This window comes from Sesamum indicum, linkage group LG14 (genome assembly GCF_000512975.1).
Source record: "Sesamum indicum cultivar Zhongzhi No. 13 linkage group LG14, S_indicum_v1.0, whole genome shotgun sequence".
Taxonomy (NCBI): Eukaryota; Viridiplantae; Streptophyta; class Magnoliopsida; order Lamiales; family Pedaliaceae; genus Sesamum; species Sesamum indicum.
The window spans coordinates 3,543,390-3,567,267 of record NC_026158.1 but is presented as its reverse complement, the minus strand read 5'-3'; the positions used below and the strand labels follow the sequence as shown (position 1 = coordinate 3,567,267).

The following is a 23,878-nucleotide window of genomic DNA, read 5'->3' as shown; positions in this document are numbered from 1 at the left end:
ATCGTTTGAAAATACTATTGTAATTTCCAACGCTAACAAATTTATAATTGGACCCTTTTTACAGCGTTTTTCATTTGCTAGACGGTACTATGAGTACCCAGAGCCACATTATCCCAGCATGTTAGAGGTGTGGGGGCCCATCCTGTTGCCAGGTGTTCCTATTGAGGCACAAAGCGAAGCAGGAAATAACGAAAGTGGTAACATCGTGCGTAATCCGGTGAGAGGTAGCGTGGATGCACCTATTGTTGTATCGGATTCTACTGCCCCATCGTTACAGTCACATACGCACGTCGCCAGTTGGGATGCAGTGGACCATGTAGCTCGTGGAGATGGTGGCCCGATTCTAGCACGCAGTACCTCAGTAGCTGCACGACGCAGTATCGACATGGGCTCAGAAGTGGGGGGGATTGGATCGTGGACTGACTACATTCGTCGGATTGGTGTGCAGTCTGATCGGGGTGCCCAGACGTACAGTGAGGGAGACAGCACAGCGCGCTCACCGCGACCACGAGGACTACCACCACACCGTCGTGACGGTCCTTAGGCATACACTGCCGACAGGGAAACTTTCAAGTCGAATATTGATTTAATCATTAAAAAGAAAACAACTAATCGAGTAGTTTGTGTGTGTCAAATGCATTAGTTTCTTATATATCGTGCAGTTGTGTAATTACATTTTCATCATTCCCCAAAAATTGACAGCCTTGTATGTCATGATTAAAAATAATTTTAATTGTTCTGCTTTTGACTAATCAATGCTTGTGGATTAAACTTTGATTATTTACATATTTTGGAATCAATATAGTTTTCTATTTGAACGATTTTTTTTTTTCAAAATTTGAACCGTGTGGACACTGTATAATTACTGCATGCGTAATGCAAGTACTTATTATTTGATTTATCAATTAAATATTTTCACCGCGAATATAAAGGCGGATGAAATGATTTTCAACATAATACTGTAGTGCATGTAATTATTTATTTAATTTTTAATTATTATTTAATATAAAGTAATAAACTCCACACCAAAGCAGATGAGATATAGTGAATTTTTCTAAATTATCTATATAATGTATATTATATATTATTTAATATATATGCTATATGTTAAATCTAAGCAACAATTATACATAAAAATAATTTTTAACTTACAAAAATATTGATATTAAAAATATTTACTATCAGTGATACTGACTAAAAATATATTAAAATTTTCTACCTCAAGAAATTACTTAGTTTTGTATATTGCGGATAATACACCAGTACTATGTACGAAATTCATATTTTTTATTACTTTAATTATCTATTATAATTAATCAATCCGAATACAAAACAAACGAATGTATTTTCATCACATTACTATACTTCAATTTACTAAATATTAATTTCAAATTTTTTGAACTTACACTATTTTAATATTTCGAACTCAAAATTTTTAATACTTATGTGAAATATTTGAGAAATTTGAAAATTGAGAAAAATATACAAATAATACGTACTTAAAAACAAATATCTATTATTCAAATGTTTATATATTATATTTTTGTTAGTCCAAATTGTAGGTGTAACAAGATCTAATTCGAGATAATATTACAGTGCAGTAAATTATTCATTAAATTTGTAATTATTATTTAAAATATTACAAAAAAATATTTAACAAAGATAATTACTTAATTTAAATATATATACTATATTTCACTAACAAACAAACTATTATATACATACACAATTATATTAATAAATATATACAAAAAAGACATGATTTGACATCAAACAGTAATTTGTCTCCTATATCCCAACATCAAACATACACCACTTATTTTAAACTATTTTATATTATATCAAAACACAAATCCAAACATACCATCTATCTCAAACACATACTTATTTATCTTTATTTTTCTCTCTCTATCTCCAAAACACAAAACCAAAACACCAAATTACAAATCCAAACACAATGGAGTTGTTTTTGCTTTATATTTTGCGAAACTTTTATTAATACAAGATTATATTTTTCATGGTTATAATGAGTCGGCTACCTCCAGAGACGCATAATTGATACGGGATGAAGGTTGATAGTGTTGTGAGTGTGCTTAAAGAAAATGCTCTAGATTGAAAGGGCAAGGATAAAATGGAACCTCAAATATAAGAGGTCAATTTCATGGTTTGAAAACACAAACTCAGAAGGAAAATACATTTGCTTTATATATCCATTGTTTGCCCACCAGGTACAATTAGTGGTTCTTTCTATTGCAATAATATTTTGACTTTTTTCAATTAGATTAGTATAATTGTGAATGTCGTGGGTGCTTCATGTAAAAGAAGATATGCATTGTTTCAAAATCGTCATAATAGTATCATGACCATTTTAGTCATTTTATCAATAAAAAATCTTATTATGCCAAACACCCTAACATTTTATAAGATATTTCACATTTTATTTTATTCAAATACTTTAGAAACTTATTTTTAAAATAAGATCCAACATCTTATAAGCTCTTAAAACATCTTATAAAATTAGGAGCTTATAAGATGTTCTTAAAAAACTTAGTCAAGAAAGCGATTGATGTCCACTGGTCTCTTGTAAGAGCCCCACTAGGCCACATAGAGTTAGTACACACTAAGAGTGTATTAATTTGATAATATACGTTCTATCTTAGAGATAATTCAAGAAAATTAATAACTTTTTCTCCTATCTTAGTTTCTCTCCAAAAATTATCTACCACTACTCTCTCTATTCTCCATCTTTGTTCTTCTTTTCAAGTTAAGAACAAAGTAAGATTTGATTTACTAATTGATAGTGTTATCAGATCTATTTCTTCCAACGTAATTAGATCTTATTGCAAGATCTTAAACCACTTAGCTGGGGGGTTGGGAATTCTGCTTTCAGTATGTGGTGTGGACGAACATAGAGGGGCTCTACATTTGATTCATGCATGAATGGTGATCTGGAGAAGAAAAACACATGTGGCAGATCATAATATAAAATTGGAACGGTATAAATCTCGTGGTTAGATTTTGTAATTTTCGATTTTACCTAAGCCATTGAAAATGTGTCTAGCATGAGTATTTTATTTTTTGTTTATGTTTTAAGTATCAAACACCTGGGAATCAACCCCTTTGATTCGATTTAAATTGTTACATTCCGATGTGATTTTATTTTCCCAAGCCATACTGATTCCTTTCGTGAACCCATTCAATGGGATTGTATTAGCTTGGTTGCTTGTGAATTAATATAAATATGAGTGAATGAAATTATTCATATAGGGGACGCATTGCTAGCCTCGAGGAAAAAGAGAAAAATGGAAAGAAAGAAATGAAAAAAAAAAAAAACAAGAGATAGAAAAATGATGAAACGGAAAGCTGAAAAAAAATTTGAGGAGTTTGAATAATTAAAGCACTTGAATTGAGTCGAAGGAGAAATGAGTTGGAAAAACAAACAATTAGGTTGACATCATTCTTTTGAATTCATAAGCCATAATTCGACCCGTTCATTTTACCATACCTTGTCCTAAGCCCATTACACCCATGTAAAGACCCTTTGTTCGTACATTAACTTGCATTTCATTAGTGGTGGAGAATTGATTCATAAGCAAGTCTGGGGCAATGATACTCTATATTTTGATTTGAGTACAACCCAATTTCTTAAACACTTTTTCGGATGACCATAGTGACACCTTTGTGTGGAATTTGTGCTGTTAATGGTTATTCTCAGTATTTCTATCTCTTTCTGAACTATTAAAACATATTAGTGTAGGAGATATACTTGACTGACATGAAGAAAAATTTGGAAATTGGATATTTGGATAATTCTTATCTTTTGGATCGAGACATGCTTGAAGACAAGCATGATGTCGGTGTGGGGGAATTTGATAGGAGATATTTAGTTACTCATACGCATGCTTAATTCGAGTGTTTAAAAAGGATTTATCGCAAAGATATTTGAATTATACATGTTCTGAATGAAGGAGCCATGATGACAAGTTTTGAAGAAAAGAAAATACAAAAAGGCCCAAGTTGAGTTGGAAAGTCTTTTAAGAGAAGAAAATGGAAAAACAGGTTTGAGCACTCAATAGGGTGTAATCACGCCGTATTAAATGCTCAAACCCATAGGTAAGAAAGCAAGCTATTTGGATAGTTTTTATGTTGAGATTTATTTTCTTTCACTACACAAAACGCAAAAAGAAAGGTGCAAGGCGTCCAATGGCTTGAGATTGGAGTTAGAGGCGGCGGGAAACTGAGTTCGTGTGAGGAGTTGAAGGACATCAGCACGATTAGTCTGTTTTTCTTCTCTTTCTATCTAGTCTATGTTTCATATAGAATTATTTGTTTTCCCACAAGTATATTGCAGAACTGATTTCTAGTTCTGATTCAAGGAACATTGAATATAATTGTCTTGATTAGGTCTTTGGATTTATCTGATTTCATCGAGTATTGTTTGTCTTGATTTGATCATTTATGAAATAATTATTATTAATATGCATGATTTGCTTGTAAGGACTAGAAAACGAGGTTAGATAATTGTAGCTATCTCAATTATTCGATACAGGTTTAACTGTTTCTCAAATGCAAATGCTATTATCGAATTGACGTGGAATATTATTGTGCCCAGTCTATATCATAATAAGTTTTGAGTTAGATGTTTGTGTCAAATTAATTACATTAGAAAAATGAGAATTATTACGACTATCTTAATACATCTCAAAGTGAAATCCTTAGTTGTGAATTAATTATTTGTACTAATGATTGACTGATACACTCCATTCAATTGGAATTCCTCTCTATTGATTGCATCCTAGTTATTTATTCTTGCTTTCAATTTAATTTAGCTAAATTAGTCAATTAATTCTCAAACGCAAACCTCCCAAGATGGTCACTACAACTAGACTAAGAAAATAATTCATAGGATTCGACTTGGCTTTGCTGCGGCTATAGCTTTTAATCAGTAGTTAATTTTAACAGTTTTGACGATTGATTATGCCGTCGTCATATGTGCGGCCCAACTTCATTTATTATGGACGGTTTGTGGGCTTTGTCCGTGACATGCATATAAAGCTAAATGAACTTTGCTTGGCTTTGAATAAGATTGTCCTCTACCATAGATGATAGGCCCACCAATTAGTTTGCTGGTTATTTATTTCAACATTAGTTTTATAAGTATATAGTTTACATTTGTCATCCTGTTAGAATCTATTTAATAATTTTATCTTTTAAAAAGAAAAATTTCACATTAAAGACAAAATGATTGAATGTACTAATTTACCTAAAAAGTTATATATAATATGCACGTGACCGGCTTTTTTCCTTGTCGGAATACCTAACTTAACTTATGATATTGGCATGTCAATTTTTGTAATTATACCACAAAATTATACATAAAAAACATCACATTATATTGATTTCAACCAAATTACTATTGGATGAGGAGCCAAACATTTGTCTATTATATAAAACATTTATTCTAACAAAACTTGATTAAAAGTTTCATTGGAATATTTAATTTAGGATTTAATACAATTTATCTCTATGTGATATTATAAATGAACAAATTATCTCTTATGAAAAAATAATAGCAATTTATTTCTCTATATTTTTTTAAAATAAAGTAATTTGTCTTCCTGTTTAAGGAGGTAGATTGCTTTATTTTGAAAAACAAATGAGGTAAATTGCCGTATTTTAAAAATATAAGGAGGTAAATTATTATTTTTTTCATAAGGGGATAGTTTGCTCATTTGCAATATCACAAGGGAATTGTTTGCATTTCTCCCCTTTAATTTAGGATAAATTGCATAACACCCACCACATGTTTTGGTGAAATAGAGAGAAACCCCCCTATATTAATTTTATAGGCAAAAAGCCCCTTGTGGTTTATAAGATACAGCAAAAAAAAACCCTCTCCCATAAAAACTAACGGGGACTGTCTGACACTTGCCAATTGTGCGAGTGGGCTTCATTTTTAACCTTTTTTTTAGGTTACTTTAAGTGTATGATGTTCATTTTACTCATACTTAAATATATTTTAAATTAATTTATTTATATTATTATTTTATTTACATATGTTTGATTTATTTAAATTATTTACTTAGTCCAAATATATTATAATAAATCATAGGATAAATGTTGTATTTGATCATTTAAATTTTTGTTTAAAATCACTTTAATCCCTCAAGTTTATTTTTTAACTTTAACATCCCTAAACTTTAATTTTTTTCTCATTTTGTTCCCTTTGACCATTTTTCAGCAAAAATACAGCTCAAGTTAAGCTGAATTTTGACTTTTTGGAGGGTAAAATGATCAATAAATTTGATTTTATCACTTTAGTCCTTAAGTTTATAAAATTATGAAATTAGTCCTTTTTTATAAAGGAAACCATTTTTTTATATTTTATATGGTGAATGATATAATTATCTTGTATGAAAAATAAAAACTTTAAACTCTTGTGAATATAATATCATCATATTGCTTAACTCAAAATAAAATAGTCTCTGTCTCTCTTCACTTTCAAAGTGGCCAAAAAAATCAAAATTATAAATAAATTTTATAAAACTTATCTAATTTAAAAATATAATTAAAAAATTTTAAGTCCGTGTTTTAATCTATGTCTAATAAAATTAAATCTTAATAATGTTATTAAATATTAATAACTATGGTTTTGAAGAAAAAGTTGGTGGAATGTACTTTTAATTAGATTATTTGGTAGATTTAAAATATATATAACATTCATTTTAAGTAGTTTTTATAGATCTTTTCTATAAAATGTGACTATATATTTGGAGAAAACCTCTTAAAATGAATATTATAAGCATATTCTACCAATTTTTTGTTCGAAAACCATAACATTTAATAAATATGGTTAAGATTTAACTTTTTTATACTTATCTTTAACTCTTAAAACGAAAAATTACTAATTTAGAATTTTTTTATTATATTTTCATATTAGATAAGTTTATGAAATTTATTCACAACTTTGGTATTTTTTAACTACTAAAAAAAAGAGACTATTTGTTTTAAGTTAAGCAATATACTATTATTAATTCACAAGAGTTCAAAGTTTTCATTATTCACATAAGATAAGTACGACATATCAGCATAAAATAATATAAAGAATTTATTTTTTCTTGTAAAAAGAAATTAATTTGATAAATTTACAAACTTAAGGGACTAATATGATATAATTAAATTTTGTACCCTCCAAAAAGTAAAAATTTCGGGTAATTTTTTGCTGAAAAATGGTCAAAAGGACCAAATTGAGACAAAATGCAAAGTTTAAAAATGCTAAAGTCAAGAAATGAATTTGAGGGATTAAAGTAATTCTAAACGAAAACTTAATGACCAAATATAGTATTTACCCTAAATTATATTTATTTATGAAATATATTAATTTAAGTATAAAAGCACTTAAAAAGTATATAAATTTTTTAAAACTTAAAATTTTGAATTTAAAAAACACAATTTAAATTTAATATAGTAAAATTCACTTTTTCAAACTAAAAATTTATATGCAATATAAAAGTCACTTATAATAATTATATATTATTAACTCAATTAAATTATTATTAATTTAAATATATTTTATTTATTATAAATATACTAATTAAATATCAAAATACCAATAATTTAAGTTATATTATTTATTATAAATAATTTTTAAAATAAATATTTAAATTAGTTAATATTTAAAATTTAGAAAAAATAAATTAATTTTACTTTATTTTAATTTTTTTTTCTATCTTCTTCATAGTGGCCAGCGACAACGTCTGATAGAGGCCACCCTTCTTCTTTGGGCGACCACCGTCACCCAAGTCTAGGCTATAGGGGCGACGTTGCCCTAGACCTAGGTGATGACAGTTGTCCCAATCCAAATTTTTCGTCTTGAATTTGGCTGCCACCCATTCCAAAAGGGAGCGATGGTAGTGAGGACAAGGTTGCCCCTACCAAAAGGGGTAGCAGCGGGGTCGCCCCCTTCTGCAGGGGCGATGTCGTCGTTGCCCTTTTGTGAACGGGCGACGGTAGCTTCACTGCCCACGTAGGCAGCGGCTATTACCCCTACAGATATATATATTATATATAAATATATATAAATAATTTTTTTAAAATTATTTAAAATTTGGACCTTCATTTTATACATTTGAAGATCAATAGTTGTTATTAGAAGAGTATAACTAACAATTCAGCAAAAAATTACCGCCGCTAAACTTATCTAACGGAAAGAGAGAGTATGCAATATTTTAGAAAATATGGAGTGTTTATATATTTTTCTTTTTTATCTTTTTCTGCACATAGAAAAGTTTTTAGTTAAAATTTAAAAATATAAGTGGATTTTATGCATTTAATTTATATTGTTTGAACCAGTCTTGTTGACCAAGAAAAGCAAACATTTTCAATATATAAAAATAAAAAATATATAGTCTATATATTTTCAATATATGTTCTACATTTCACAATCATAATCTAAAACGTTTACTTCATCTTTTTAAAAAACAGAGGATATTTTATTAATTTTTTTGCTCATTTTTTACGTAAAAATAAAAATATATAGTCTATACCAACTCAAACAAGATAAATATAAAAAAGAAAAATAATAAATTATTGCAATTTGAAATTATTTATAAAACTACGAAGCGTGAAAACGTCCTGTAATGTTGACCTATTAAACAAAAGAAAACAAAACATATAAAGAGATGTTGCACTATGTAATTAAATTATGGGTTAATTACACTCCACTCTCTCAAAATTTAGTATAATTACATATAAATTCTTTATAATTTAAAAAATTATATTTAGTATCCCTGATATTTGCTTATATTTAACAAATAAGTCCCTCCGTTAGTCAAAGTTCACTGAATTTGTTGATATTAACGAAAAAATAAAAAAAATTATATATTTACCCACAATTAACTTATTTATTGACTTATTGCAGGTTAAATAAATATTTTTTATGATCAAATTACCCTCATACGTCTTCACGCATCAATACATGTAAGGAGGTATATTTTCACCATTATAAGGATAGTTTACTCTGGAAAAAATAGTTTGAGCTACAATAAATTAGTAATAAGTCAATTAAGGGTAAATATCAATTTTCATTCAATTTTTCTATTAATATCAATAAATTTAGTGAATTTTGATTAACTCAATGACTTATTTGTTAGACGAAAGCAAATATAAGGGATGCTAAATATAATTTTTCAAATTATAGGAAGTTAAAGGACTAAACAAATAATTTTTCCTATATAATATTCTGAATGGGTAATACATTATAGATCCTCCTACGACACTACGCTTTAATACCACTAATTATAATACATTCTTCATAATTAAACCCCATTTTATAAAAAAATTTCATAAACCAATAAGATAAGTCCTATTAATCTTTCAACATTTTATATGAATACAAGAGAATTAAGTACTCGTCAAAATTTGGTATTAAATCCTCACCATAGCAAATTTTAAAATACAATTTCAGTCAATTACATATGAAACTTCAGGACATTGTAATTTAATTGAGTTGTGTACAAGTTGCATATAATTCTTCTGCCATACTAGTTAGGAAAACACTAAAATTGTTAAAATTATAAAGTTATAGGACTAAATTACTAAATTCAATTCGTACGAGATAAAAGTGCATAGTAAAATATAGGACTAAAATTATAATTTTTTTGTAAATAAATAAGCCTTAAAACCCATGGTAAAATAATAATATCGACTCCAATCGAACAAAATCAACACGAAAGACTTAACTTTTTACTATAATTAATTAAATATTTTTTATAACTTTAGCCATGACCAAAATATTTATCGTAATTTTTATTTGTAATTGACGTGGTGATCTCTCCTACAGAAACAACAATTCATATCATGATTGATAATTTGTATTTCCTATAAATTTCTTTAATTATGATAACTAATATTAACAAAAAAAAATCATATTTATTCTTACGAACATTATTCCTATATTAATATTACAAGTCAATGAACTCCTCTCTATCAACTTCTTTAAGTACCCACCCAATTCCTAACATATATCACCACTCACCTCCTCGAAGTTCATACAAATGGCATCAAAGCATACTTTAACCTTCAAAGTCACAAGGCAAGATCCGGAGCTGATACCTCCGGCGAAACCCACGCCCCACGAACTCAAACCCCTCTCCGATATCGACGATCAAGAGAGTCTCCGCTTTCAAGTCCCAGCCATCCAATTCTACCGGAGAAATCCCGCCATGGACGGAAAAGATCCCGTCATGGTCATCCGCGACGCTGTGTCCAGGGCCTTGGTTTTCTATTACCCGTTGGCCGGACGGCTGAGGGAGGCCGCCGGCAGGAAGCTGGTGGTGGAGTGCACGGGCGAGGGCGTTCTGTTTATTGAGGCAGTTGCGGACGTGACGCTGCAGCAGTTCGGCGACGCCCTTCTGCCGCCGTTCCCGTGCCTGGAGGAGCTGCTTTACGATGTCCCGGGCTCCGGTGGAGTGGTGAACTGTCCTCTGTTGCTTATTCAGGTAGATATGTTGTGCTTTGACTCTAATTTTTTCTGAATATGTTGTTGTTGAGGTGTATAAACTCTTCCGTTTCGGAAATTTTAAAGGATTTAATCGAATTTGAATTAATTATATAATAAATATAATATATATATTGTACAAATAATATATAATTTAGAAAAAATGATCAATTACATAATAAATATACATACTTTTTTAATAATTGATTTAATTTAATCAAATTTAATTTAAATTAGAATTTTCGCATATGGGTGTGTGCTTGCATGAGCAAGATCTCATTGTTCGGTGAGACAAGAATGAAACTATATAGATTTTTATTTCAATTTTTGAGAAAATTATTGTCTGGACTAAATTTGATCGAATTAAATCAATTATAAAATAAGTATAGCATATTTGCTGTGGTTGTTCACTTTTTCTAAAATGTACACCAATCACATAACAAATCTATTGTAATTAATTCAGATTTGACTTTTCCATTGTATTTAACACACACATATATATATATATTATACTTTTACTACTTGTTTATATTTTGTAAAAAATATTGTTTAATGTATAAGTACTATGTATATGAAAATTACGGTGTTTATTTTATTTTATTACAAAACTATACACATAATATGTATAGATTAAAAAAAAAATCCATCTTATTTTAATGTTGCTCACTGTTTATTTTAATGTTTCTATCCATTATATATATATATATATTAATTATGGGAAGGGGGCCCTGACCTCCTATCAGTCGATTTTGACCAACACTTTGAATTCTTAAAATTTTTTAATATATGTTTATCTTTATTAGTTTGTGTTTACAAACTCATATAGACAAATTCTATCTTTAATTAAGATTGATGCTCATCCAAATAAAATTTTATCTCACTATAAAAAGTATAATTTTTCGCTACAAGTAATTACTATAGTTAAAAGAAAAAAATGATGGTAAATATAAATCAACCACGACTTTGCGACGATCATTAATCGTTGTTTATGTAAGTGTGGCCAAAATATTAGCCATGACCAAAATTAACCATGGCAAGTAATTTGATTATGGCTAAAAACCATGACGGATATTAATTAATCATGGTAAAAATTTAAATTTTTATTAATTTATTCATCAAATTTCATGTTTATTTATTCAAACTCCTATGTAATGATTATGTAATATTTTCTCCAATTTTCTTCATCCATTTTAGTATTTGATAATGTTTATATATAGTTTCATATTAATTTTTCATTCTTAAGTATCTATTTTTTTTCATAAACTATATATTTGTACATTTATATTGTCAATGCTACCTATTTTTCGTAATTCTCGTAATTATACTAAATACATTTTTCTTTTATTGTTAAAAATATACATTTTTTTTATTACTAATTTTGTGCTCTGAATTGTTCAATTTTATTTTACTTTTACATCCTACCATTAATTAATTTTTCCTTTTCTTTTTTATATGCTTTTTTATTTAAACATATTTACGTGAAAAAAAGTTAACGTACTTTCCAGTTCTATTCATAAAACACAAAAATAAATTTTATTTGTTATTAGAATTAAAGTGTACAATCATTTAGGAAATTTATAAGTAATTTATTATTTTATTGTTCTTTCGATCGTCAAAAGCAAATGAAATGGACAAGAAGATAAAGTAAAAATATAGGCAATTAATGAGTTCATTATCAAGTGGAAATTCAAGATAATAAAGTGAATTATTAATTAAAAAGTAATAATTCAATTTTTCTACAGTATCAATGATAATTAATAGACACAAAACCAACTAATAGAAATATTTTGTTATTTATAATATAGCTAGCTATTTTATGTAACATTTGCAGCGTTTCTAATTTTTTTATTGTATTTATACTAGCCGATGTGCCACGTTATTTCTGCGTGTTGTTCTTGCGTGCATATAATAAATAATATTTTACGTTTACATTATATTATAAATAAAAATATATATATAAACCAATACATTATATTTCTCAAAAAAAAAAAAAAGAAAGAAAGAAAGCAACAAAGAAAAAAAAATATCAAATTTAGGGGCATAATTGGTATAACGATAGAATTGATATTGCAGTGTCATCACTGTTGTTTGTGAGGAAAAAATACCTTTATATATATATATATATAGCATAGATATTCTTAGCATATAATTATGAAATATAAATATCTTTACTCTTTATTAATTCCAATACTATTAATATTTTTTATGAAGAAAATAAAAACGTGATACTAATAATTTTTTGCCCCTTTTCATAAACTTGATTACAAAAAGGAATAATTTATTATGAACTGTAATTTTTCTTGGAGAAATCCATATATACATCATAAGGAAAATTTGATAATATATTTTACCAGCATAATGTATTCAAATATTAATATATCTTTATTTTATATATATATATAGTATTGAATAAAAGAATATATATAGTATTCCAACCTTATAAAAAAAAATTCAATGACAAAAAATATAATAAATATTCCATGGTTATTTTCAAAGCGTTCACTAAATAATTTAGTAAAGAATTAAATAATGAATTTTGTGTAAATAAGCTTCCACTCTTATATAGTAAGTGGTCTTTAAAATATGACATACCTTTTATATATTAATTAAGAACTTACAATTTTTTTTTATGGAATTTGCATATTTTTTATACATACGGGATTTGTGCTAAGTATATATATATATATATATATATGATATCAAGAAAAAGAGAGCATCGTGATATTTTAAATAATTATATTTGAATTTTATGTCCTGATTTAATAATCAACCTCTGACGTCTCATCAAAGATGAGATGGATATTTCTATTTAAATGATTAAATGTCATCCCATTATTTTGATGTGATACGAAAAATAATAAAGTTAGTAAATTGAATTATACATAGATTTTTAACTTTCTGAAGTCATTTATTTGTAGGTCACACGTTTGAAATGTGGTGGATTTATCTTTGCTATCCGCCTCAACCACACCATGAGTGATGCTGTTGGGCTTGCCCAGTTCATGTCCGCCGTCGGCGAGCTCGCACGTGGTGCTAAAATCCCTTCCGTCCAACCAGTTTGGAGAAGAGACCTCCTTAGCGCGCGTGACCCGCCTTACATATCTTGCACGCACCGCGAGTATGATGACGTACTTGACATCAAGGGAACCCTCATCCCACCAGACGACATGGTCTACCGCTCCTTCTTCTTTGGTGCAACCGAGATCTCCGCCCTCCGGGAGCGCCTCCCTCCGCACCTCCGTCACTGCTCCACCTTCGAACTCCTAACAGCTTGCCTCTGGCGTTGCCGCACAATCGCGATCACTCCAGACCCTAAAAAAGAGGTCAGAGTCCTATGTGCTGTGAACTCTCGTAAGCGGTTCAATCCCCCACTTCCCACTGGATACTACGGCAATGTCTTGGTTCTTGGCGTCGCGATTGCCACAGCTGAGAATTTAACCAAACGCCCATTAGCTTATGCGTTGGAGCTCGTGAGGAAGGCGAAAGCCAGCATAACAGAGGAGTACATGAAATCATTGGCGGATTTGATGGTGATCAGAGGTCGACCACATTTTCCAATGGTACAAACTTATTATCTGGTAAATGATGTGAGGCATGCGGGCTTCAGAGATGTGGATTTTGGGTGGGGCAAAGCGGTGTATGGCGGGCCGGCGATAAGCATCGGTGCAATTCCCGGTGTTACGAGTTTGTACATACCTTTTAAGAATAATAATGGAGAGAATGAGATTGTGGTTCCCATATGTTTAGCAGCGAAAGCAATGGAAGTATTTGTAAAAGAGCTTGGCGTGATGCTGAATAGAGACGATGATCCAAAGGTTGTGCGAAGAGGTTTGGTTTTCATCACGTCGCCGCTATGAATTGAAATCTTTTCTGTCCAAATGATAAGTGTATGTATCATTGTTGATGCTTACTATCAATCGAAAACGGTATTACTTTTCTACTGTATTTAATATATAGACATATATTATGTGTATAAAAATATGATAAAATTTGAAATAAAACAATTCAACTCAACTTTTAATTAAGCACACTTAAAATTAATTATATACATGTCTTATGTTTATAATAAGGATATATTTTTCTACCATTTTATTGTCAGGATCTATTAGAATAAATTATTATATATCTACTTTTAAATTGTATGTATTGCAAATAAGTTTGAAGCCCCAAAAATGCGCTCAATCCAAGAAGAGGCTCAATTCGGAAGAAGCTCAAGGAGAAGTTCCTGAAGGTGCAAGGCCTAAGAGGATAGGCCTCTGAGAGATCTTCCGCCTAGGAACCCGCATGCAGTTTCAGGAGATATGGGCTATGGTAAAGGCCCATTCGCCCATAAGAAGACAGGGTCTTATTATGCTAGCCTACCTGCTAGTTTGATCGCCTCCACAAATGGCAGAAGACCATTCATCCACAAGAGAGAGAAGAGAGCCACGTAAGTTGTGGCTAGACTCGAAGATATGGACTTTGTTCATGTATCCTAACAACCTCTGGGATTAGGAAATTATCTGTTAAGAGGTTTATCCGAGCAAGGTCCCCTAGGTAGTAGGATGCTTTGGAGATTATTGCCAACCACTTCAAAATTTTTGAGGGAGTTTATTCACGACAACCACCAGCCCGAGTCCCAGGGGTCAGACTTCTTCAGCGATGGGGACTGTGACTGTAAAAAACAAGCTTTCCTCCCACATTTAAGGGTAACACAGTTTTCGCATTGGTATTCACACAAAAACACTCTTTTTGAAGCATTCATCCATCATCTTTTGCCTTCTATTATCATTTTATTTTCCTTAATTGTATCTTTCTACAAATACTTACTGACTTGAGGATTGAAGTGATAATATTTTTTTGGTAGGTCCCTATTTCCAGGCTTGCAAAAAACTTGGCCCAAAAAACTTAAGTCAAGGATCCACTTAACTGGGCAACTTTTTTTGCTAGCATCAAGTGACACCGTCTATAGAAAACACAAAAGCAAGACTTGAGATCAGTGGAAGCATCGAAGAGTGGGGAGTAGAGAAGCAAAAGGGTGTTGACACCTTGGTTTAAGACTTATTAGGCCTTTTTGGTAGTACATGGGGCAGTGTTAGCTCCCATTGGACGCACTATGGGGAGATTTTAATATCCCGTTGAACCCATGGATCCTCTGCACAATAACACATTTTCTAACGCCTTGTTTGGGAGGCTGTCCCCAGGATTGTTGGAAATCATATAAAAAATGATTGCCTCCGCATTGCAAGCACAATTGGTGGCCATAGCTCAGGCTCCAACCTCTACGGCTGCGGAAGTACCAGAGGATTGGGAAAGAGCAGTCTTGGCTAGGTCAGGTCTGCTCCTGCAGACGCAAGAAGAGGTTCTCTCAGTGGGTAGCCCATTTTGAATGCTTGAAGAAGGGACTTCAGGACGTTCAGTATCACTTAATGGGACTCCTATACGAGAATAATACGAGATAAAGTGGCATCCCTCTCAGTGAGGAGGTCATGACTAATGAGCTCTCTCTCAATTGTTGAACTCATGCCATAAAGGAGTATGACGGTATCGCGAACACTTGCCTTGGTTAAAGAATGTAGCCCTCTTACATTGCTACATTGACGAAATCAAATGGCAATGTTTGTCAACCTTTGTTAGGGTTAACCAATTGTCGGTGGATTAATTAGGCGCTTCCATGAGTTTCGGTCCTTAATCCTATATCAATTTACCAGTAGCAGGAGGTATTGAAAGTCAGTCCTTAACCTCTTTATCGTTCACTAGAAGGAGACGGAATCCTTGAGGGATTACCTCCACTGTTTGAATAGTGCCGCCTTGGAAGTACTTTCGGTCACCTAAGAGGTCAATGCTAGTGCATTCTCACAATGATTATTGGATAGAGATCTCTTTTGAAGTCCCTAGCTAAGAAACCGGACCTAGATTTTGATAACCTCCTGGCACAGGTAGTGAAATATATCAACATAGAGGAAGCTTAAACCTTCAACAGGAAGGTACGCGAAGAAAATGAGGAAGGATATCAAAGAGATCCTTGAAGTGGCCAAATCCGAGACAAGAAACCCTTATTTTAGAGGGGATATGCTGGTTATATTCCTTTAAATGTTCCCATAACACAAGCACTGATAGCGGTGGAGGGCAAATGACCGCTAGTCTGTTTGAGGACAGTTAAACAAGCTTATACCCAATGCCAATCGGATAAGTATTTTAGATTCCAAAATAATTTAGGGGACACCACAGAGGAATTCCGTCATTTGAAGAATGAAATAAAATGGCTCATCCAAAATGGATACCTACAAGAGTTTGTATGCCCAAAGCATGGGTCCTTACTAGAATCGGGACATTCACAAGGGAAAGGTTCAAGAGGAGCCTAGTCCAGATCCCCTTAGAAAAGAAAGGTACAAATCCTCATCACCAGGACACTCTGAGCACCCTCATTTCCCGAGGAAGGGGATTATTCACATGATAGCAGAAGGACCCATGGGAGAAGATTTCTCTTAGGAGGAATCTCATAAAAGTCAGAGGAAAGACACGCGCGGAAGAAAGACTTACCATAACCACACGCATTGGTTCCCAATGGCAAGGACCAATCAAAGAAAAGTTGGTTTAATGCCTCTAGCAAAATGTTAACATCTTTGCATGGGCTCCTCATGGTTTGGAGGGAATAGATCCCAAAGTAATAACTCATACCAAAACATAGACTCCTCCATGAAGCTTGTTATGCAGAAGAAGAGGCATTTTGGGCTTGAAAAATATAAAATTATTCAGGTAGAAATAGACAAACTCTTTGCAGCAGGAGACACCAAATAAATACAATTCCCTGAAAGTTCCCTAATGTTGTGTTAGTACCAAAGGGCAAATGATGCATGTGCATAATCTTTTAAGACCTTAATAAAGCTTGCCCCAAGAATTCCTACCTGCTCCCAATGATTGACCAATTGGTAGATTCCACCTTTAGGCTTTGGATGATTTTGTTCTCTTGACCAAAACAAAGATATCTTCCCATCGAGTGGTATATTACTCGAAGGAGGGTAACACTGACCTCCTCAAAAAAATTCTAGACTTCATTGAAGAGGTTCAGGAGAAGACATTTCTTCAAATGAAGCATTATAAAAGTATAAGGATAAATGCCCATAACAAACAGGTAAAACCATGTAATTTCCAAGTAGGAGACTGGTTTTCTGAAGGGCTAGTGCATTGAAACCTGTGGGGAAACTAGATCCCCATCGGGAATGGCCATCCAATAAATCACAAGCGTGATGGATACACGGTGCTTACGATTTAGAAGATGCTGAAGGGCTACCCCTGTCGTGACCTTAGAATGTGCATAAATTTAAGCAGTTTCAATGCTTAAGTCGAAAACACCCTCTCATAATCCTGCCCCCATGCAGGTGCCCCCTCTTCAGATTAAAGCTTGCCCTTAGGTAGATATTTCATCAGAATAAGTCCTATAAGCAAGTTTCTCTCAGATATTCTCCAAATCTTCATGACAATGTAAAAGGAATTAATACGTGTAAAAGCTCCAATCAGGAGAAAACCGTTAATGCTGGGGGAGAGACTCTTCCCCGTCTTAAGAAAGAGGAGGCATAAGGGGATGATGAGGAGTAGCCATAGGGTACGTAACCACCTAGAGAGGGCTCACTGCAAAAAAAAATTGGCTGGAGGAACTTCGCTTGGCCTGTTTGCCTGGCAACCCCTTTGGTTACTTTGAACACACTCTCTCAACAATTTATTGAACATGTTGCGTTTTGTGAAGATAAAATTAACAACATCAAATATCGAATATACAAAGAGGGGGCATACAAAATAGAATCAAGAATTAGTTGCACATAAGGGTTCCTCCAAAAGGACCACCTTAGGATTCAAGTTAAAGTCGTGGAGGAACCTTTCATCCACCAACCCTTAATAATTTTGGGGTCAATGTTCAACTCCTCTAGGAGGGCGGACAAGGCCGCACTTGTCTACTGAACAAAGTATGGCGTAATGGAAAAAAGATAAAAAAATCCACTTATGTGGGAATTCCCAGTAGAGGGGAGGCATAACAATAAAAAAAAAAAGAATTTCTCTCCAATTCTTCGGGGCATTCGGAACAGGGAGGAAACAGAACCCACAATGGAAAGAGAAGTTAAAAATGCTCGATTATGAAAGTTTTAATTGAAAACAAGAAAAAAAATTCCCTGCCTGTAGAGAAAACACCATGGTAATAAAAAACTATGAAAAAACCTACTAGAAGATGAAACGAATTGGAGGCTAACTAGTTTGGAGGAACCTTCAAAATACAAAAAACCTCAACATAGAAAAGAGGAATAGGAAAAACGAAAACCTGCCTTGAATTGGGCAATAAAGAAGCATAAATAGTTTGGAGAGGAGATGTCAGGATGACTCTCAGGATGAGTGGAGTATGGCAAACAGTCAGGGATGCCATAATCGTCTGTTAGACAGTGGCTAACTACATCTTGGAATGAATAATGAGTCTTATCTATCCGGATAGGGCTGGTAGCCCTCTTCCCCCATCACTAACTATCATCAGCTCCTCTCTTTTCTCCTCCTCCCTCGAGGAAGTCTCCTCCTCATTTTCATCAACAACCTCCATTTTTGTGTTAGAAGATTCATGGACAAAGTGGCGTTGTACGACAGCCACCCTTCTTACGCTTCACTAGCAAGCTCTTCCATAAGAAGACGAGCTAGGGCCCGTTCCCATGGAAGTAGCCTCGGGTGGGTTTATCGCCAGCCGGCCAGCCGTTCCACCATGAACCTCATGGACTCGTCAAAATGAAAGAATCTGTATAGCTCGAGACTTGACAAGAACGCAATGAAAGTATGAAAATAAACATATTGAAATTCTAAAGCGAAAGAGAACTAGTCCCTCAATCCCAAGCATTCGGCACTCAGCAAGCTTGAATAAAACAAGTGGCTATTGTAACATAGAGTGATGGAAATATAATCACGAAATTTTACATTTGAAAACTTTCTTCAAGCTTTTCTCTCTAACCTTGTGCTCACACAAAAACCAACGTGATCTCCTCTACATTGAATATATACTATACCACAAGATGGTCTACACCAAACCTTACTAGAGGTAAAGTATATGTAGTATAAGAGACTTGATTGTATTATTAACTTAATATATCAAACTCAAGAAACCTTGCTTTATCTTGAAAGCAGTTCAAGAAAAACAAAAATAAAGAGAATATAGAGGGAGAAAAGAGAGGTCAAGATGATAAGTATAAGAGCAGTGTTGTCTTTTGAATCATATACAAAATGACATATACATAAGCCTATACACTATACTCACACAAAAGAAACATCTCTTGTACTTGTTGTATATATACATGTATATATTGCATGTCAAGTCAAAATAGATACAATGTGGCCCCATAGTACACTAGCTACTAGTACCACAAGTACTCAAGCAATAACTCCCTCATCTTTCCAACTTCATATATATATCTATATCACATATAAATTTACATATTCAAGCTAGGCTACACGCATATATATATATATATATATCCTATTCCGCTTCATTCAAAAATAAAAATTAAACCCATGGGCATGGGCCTTCATAGAATTAATCCTATCAATTTTTAAAAGTCCAGATTGAGTTTATTTGATCTTATCAAATAAATCCTAGCCCATAGCGTAATTAATTAATCCATCAAATAATTGAGCCTAACCCAATTTATTTAATCTCATAAACTACCAAGTTAAAACTCTAATTAATTGATTTTCTTTATTATTCATCCGGTTCAATTAAAGTTGATATTATCAAATTAATTAAATTTAATTAAATCTTGAGCTTCACGTCACATGGGTCCTCCCATTTAAATGATCACATCATTTAATCTCAAATTAATTTAAATTCTTTAAATTAATCTATTTCTTCTAGAATTAATTCATAATTAATTCTACTAGTTACTTGAGTGGTGTTTTGTGTGACTTTGTAGGTTGATCCTTAGCTATACTTGGGCTTGTGTCAACACACAATTTAATTGGCAAGTATTTTTGCGCTAGATTAATTGAATCATATTTAATCCATCACTCTCAATTAACACTTAATCCAGAAACACCCATCACCATGGGTGACTGTCTAACAACAATCCATGACACTAGAGAATAGGTGAAAATGGCGTGAACCTTAAGGCTACCGAGTGCTATAAGGGTACGGTCCTTCCATCGATCATCTCCCAGTTTTAGTCTAGGCATAGAATGGTCATTGTTTCCCATCCTGGATTGGATATTTATGCCTAATATTCTGATTATATTTTTTCACTTGATCAACATAGAAAAATACTTTGCTATTTGATCACCGACTGTAACCACAAATTTTTGGGAGCGCAACACACATCAGAACGCATAAGAGATCGCTATCATCTTATGATAGGTGATGGATCATCTCTTGGAACTCACCAGTCTTCATACATGTTCTGACTGCACTAGAACAAAACTTATAATAACCATATCAGCACATGGTCATCTTTTACCAGGCCTATATATAGTCATCCCATAATAATAATAATAATAATAATAATAATAATAATAATAATAATAATATATTACAATATTAATATTAATATATTATTTATAATCAAATGTTACAAATATTACCATGAATAGAAATATTATAATATTATTAATTTTTTATTTCACTTTATGTAAGTTATAATTGTAATTTAATTGTTGTTATTATATTAATATTTTGTTGAATTGATATAACAACGATAAGTTTATTAGAAGGTTGATAATTAGAAAAATATTTAAATAATTATAATATATAATATATAATATTAATACTATATAATATATAATATTTATTTCAAAAAGAAAAAAAAAAGAAAAAGGTTGAATTAGCCTTGTCATGAAGGTGTTGGGTTGACTTGTCAAGGCACCTTCATTTATTAAAAAAGGAAATTGTGAAGTCGCGGACAGTTATATTAATCTTATATGTATAATTTTAAATATATTTTTATTGTTTTTTATAATAAAAAAATAATTAAACCTATAAGACTGCATGGTTTCTCAAATCTAAGGACTAAACCCCATACTATCAGAGCCGAAAAGTTTAAATCATACTAACCAAGCTTAACGGGGCTTTCATATGACGACTCTCCACAAGTTAGTTCAGTCGGCTTAACAACATTTGTCAACTACCCACTAAAATTACATAGATGCACATGTCTGTCGGCTATGAAACTTGGCACCTATCATATGGACACAATATTTTGTGCAGATCTCAATAAAACCCTCGATGGCCGTTCTCAGGGTTTTTGACTTGGAAAATTTCAGATCCAACCCCCGGAGTTGGTTTCGTAGTTGCAACAACTTCATTGGTTGATTAGTGATTTGTGTGCTTTATTGCAATGAATTAAAAATTACAGGAGTAAGAACAACAAAGTAAGGTCAAATGAATGCTTACTCTTATTAATTTAATTCAATGTTATAAAATAAAGAAATTACTCAAATAAATTATAAAATAACCAATTTAATTGACTTTCTGATTATATATTCTAACACAAAAGACACCATTGATAGACCAAGAAAAAGGGCAAACTCAAACAACAGAAAGAAAGGTGTAGATGCAGATTGAAGAAGGTAAACATAAATCAAAGCACTTATCTGAATAATACAATAGGTAGGAGAATTTCAAGAGCTCCAAAATTCTTCTCTCTAAAAATCATGAGGGGGGAGCGAGGAAAAGTAAAAGAGAAGACAACAATAAGAAAGGAAGAGGAGGTTGAAGGCTATAGACACCAACATCTCAGCTAGGTAACCGCCTTCTATTGAAGTGATTACCAAAATAGCAGTTACCTGCGGGGTCGATAACCCATAAGCTGCCCACTATGCCTGAAGGTTGCACCCACATATCTGGGTATCATAGCAGGCTAGTACGAGCCATCAAGTCATCCTAACAAAAGGCGCATGGTTCCAAGAAAGACTTTCTCACCTTTTTGCCAAAGGGACAAAGAGTTAAGATCTAATTAGGGGTTTTCCCTATCTAGGAGAAGGACGGATAAAGAGCCAGCTGTATGGCCTGGTCGAGACTCACTACTCTAAAGAGGAGTGAGCTGACTCCTTCCTCCTTAAAGTGGGGGAATTGAATAATGTCCTAAAATACACTTAGCCCAAGAAGAGGTCCAATTCTGAGGAAGCTCAAAGAGAAGTCCTTGAAGAAGTGAGGCCCAAGAGGAAAGGCCTCTGAGAGACCTTCAGCCAAGAAACTCGTGTGTACTTTGAAGAGATATAGGCTATGGTAAAAGCCCATTTTCTCTAAAAAAAAGAACAGGGACTTATGCTGGCCTGGCCACTTGGCCGTCTCTAGAAATGGCAGAAGATTATTCATCCACAAGAGAGAGAAGAGAACCACGTAGGCCGTGACAAGGCTCGAAGCAGATTGTCCATATATCCCACGAACCTCCTGGGAATTTAGAGCTTGACCTTTAAGAGGCTTATCAGAGAGAGATTTGACCATCTAGCAGGATCCCTTGGAAATTCCCGCCAACCACTTCTGAATTTGAGGGAGCTTATCCATGGCAACCACCAACCCAAGTCTAAGGAGTCAAACTTTTTCAACCAAGGGGTAAATTATTATTTTTTTTATATAAGAGGATAATTTTCTTATTTACAATATTGATGGAGGATAAATTACATTACTTCTTAAATATCTAAAGGTCCTATAATGTTACTTTGAGTTTGTCTATCATTTCAAAATTATAGACATTTTGCTACGAATTTCTGATAAACGAGTAGGGTTGTTAGTTTAATCCACCAACTAAGCTCAGGCGGCTTTCACCCACCAAGAAAAAAAAATCATATTACTAATTATAGCAATAAAGGAGAGAGGTGTCGTTAACCCCATACTCCATAGTGTAAGAGAAGTTAAAACTGAAGTGCAATTTAAGTTTTCAATAGAAATGAGCTTTGTCGCATACATGACATTTCAAGAGTCTCTCTTTGCATAGACTGTAGAGGACAGGGACTCCCTGATCCATCACCACCCTTCTCCTCAAGCATCCTGTTATCCAAATGGAAAATCACAAAAAGACAGAATAGTGCCACAATCTGAAAGTGCTCAACCATATCAATATCACAAAATTATTCCCGTAAATGCAATATTGAGTACTGTGTGAATATTACTTATATTATATATATATATATATAATTTTCATGCAATTCTTGAAAAGTTTTGCCTGTAGAGGGGAAGATAACGAAGAGAGTCTGTGAAACACACAAGAAGCATGTGGCAGAGAGCAACCCAGTTGCCCCTGATCGGATGTGGTTTGGAATTCCAACCTCCAAACGCTCATCCTCAATTTTGCGCCACTCCCTTCATCATCCCTACCCTTTTTGTCTTCATCCTATCTTTTCTCTAGATTTCTCGTTTATTTATCTATTATTTTGTCAGTATTTTTC

At 32.5% G+C, this 23,878-nt stretch overlaps 1 protein-coding gene across 1 annotated transcript; it reads left to right on the top strand.

Annotated features, from left to right (window-relative positions):
• On the top strand, nt 9,998–14,505 carry LOC105177071 (benzyl alcohol O-benzoyltransferase-like). Its single transcript, XM_011100094.2, has 2 exons — nt 9,998–10,499; nt 13,417–14,505. The coding sequence occupies exons 1-2, from the start codon at nt 10,056–10,058 to the stop codon at nt 14,353–14,355; spliced, it is 1,383 nt and encodes a 460-aa protein (XP_011098396.1). The 5' UTR covers nt 9,998–10,055; the 3' UTR covers nt 14,356–14,505.

What these genes read in the sequence shown, in the direction of transcription:
- LOC105177071 (XM_011100094.2), top strand. Translation starts at nt 10,056, where the DNA reads ATGGCATCAAAGCATACTTTAACCTTCAAAGTCACAAGGCAAGATCCG. An exon ending in GTCCTCTGTTGCTTATTCAG is followed by an intron (nt 10,500 to 13,416) that starts GTAGATATGTTG and finishes ATTTATTTGTAG; the next exon opens with GTCACACGTTTGAAATGTGG.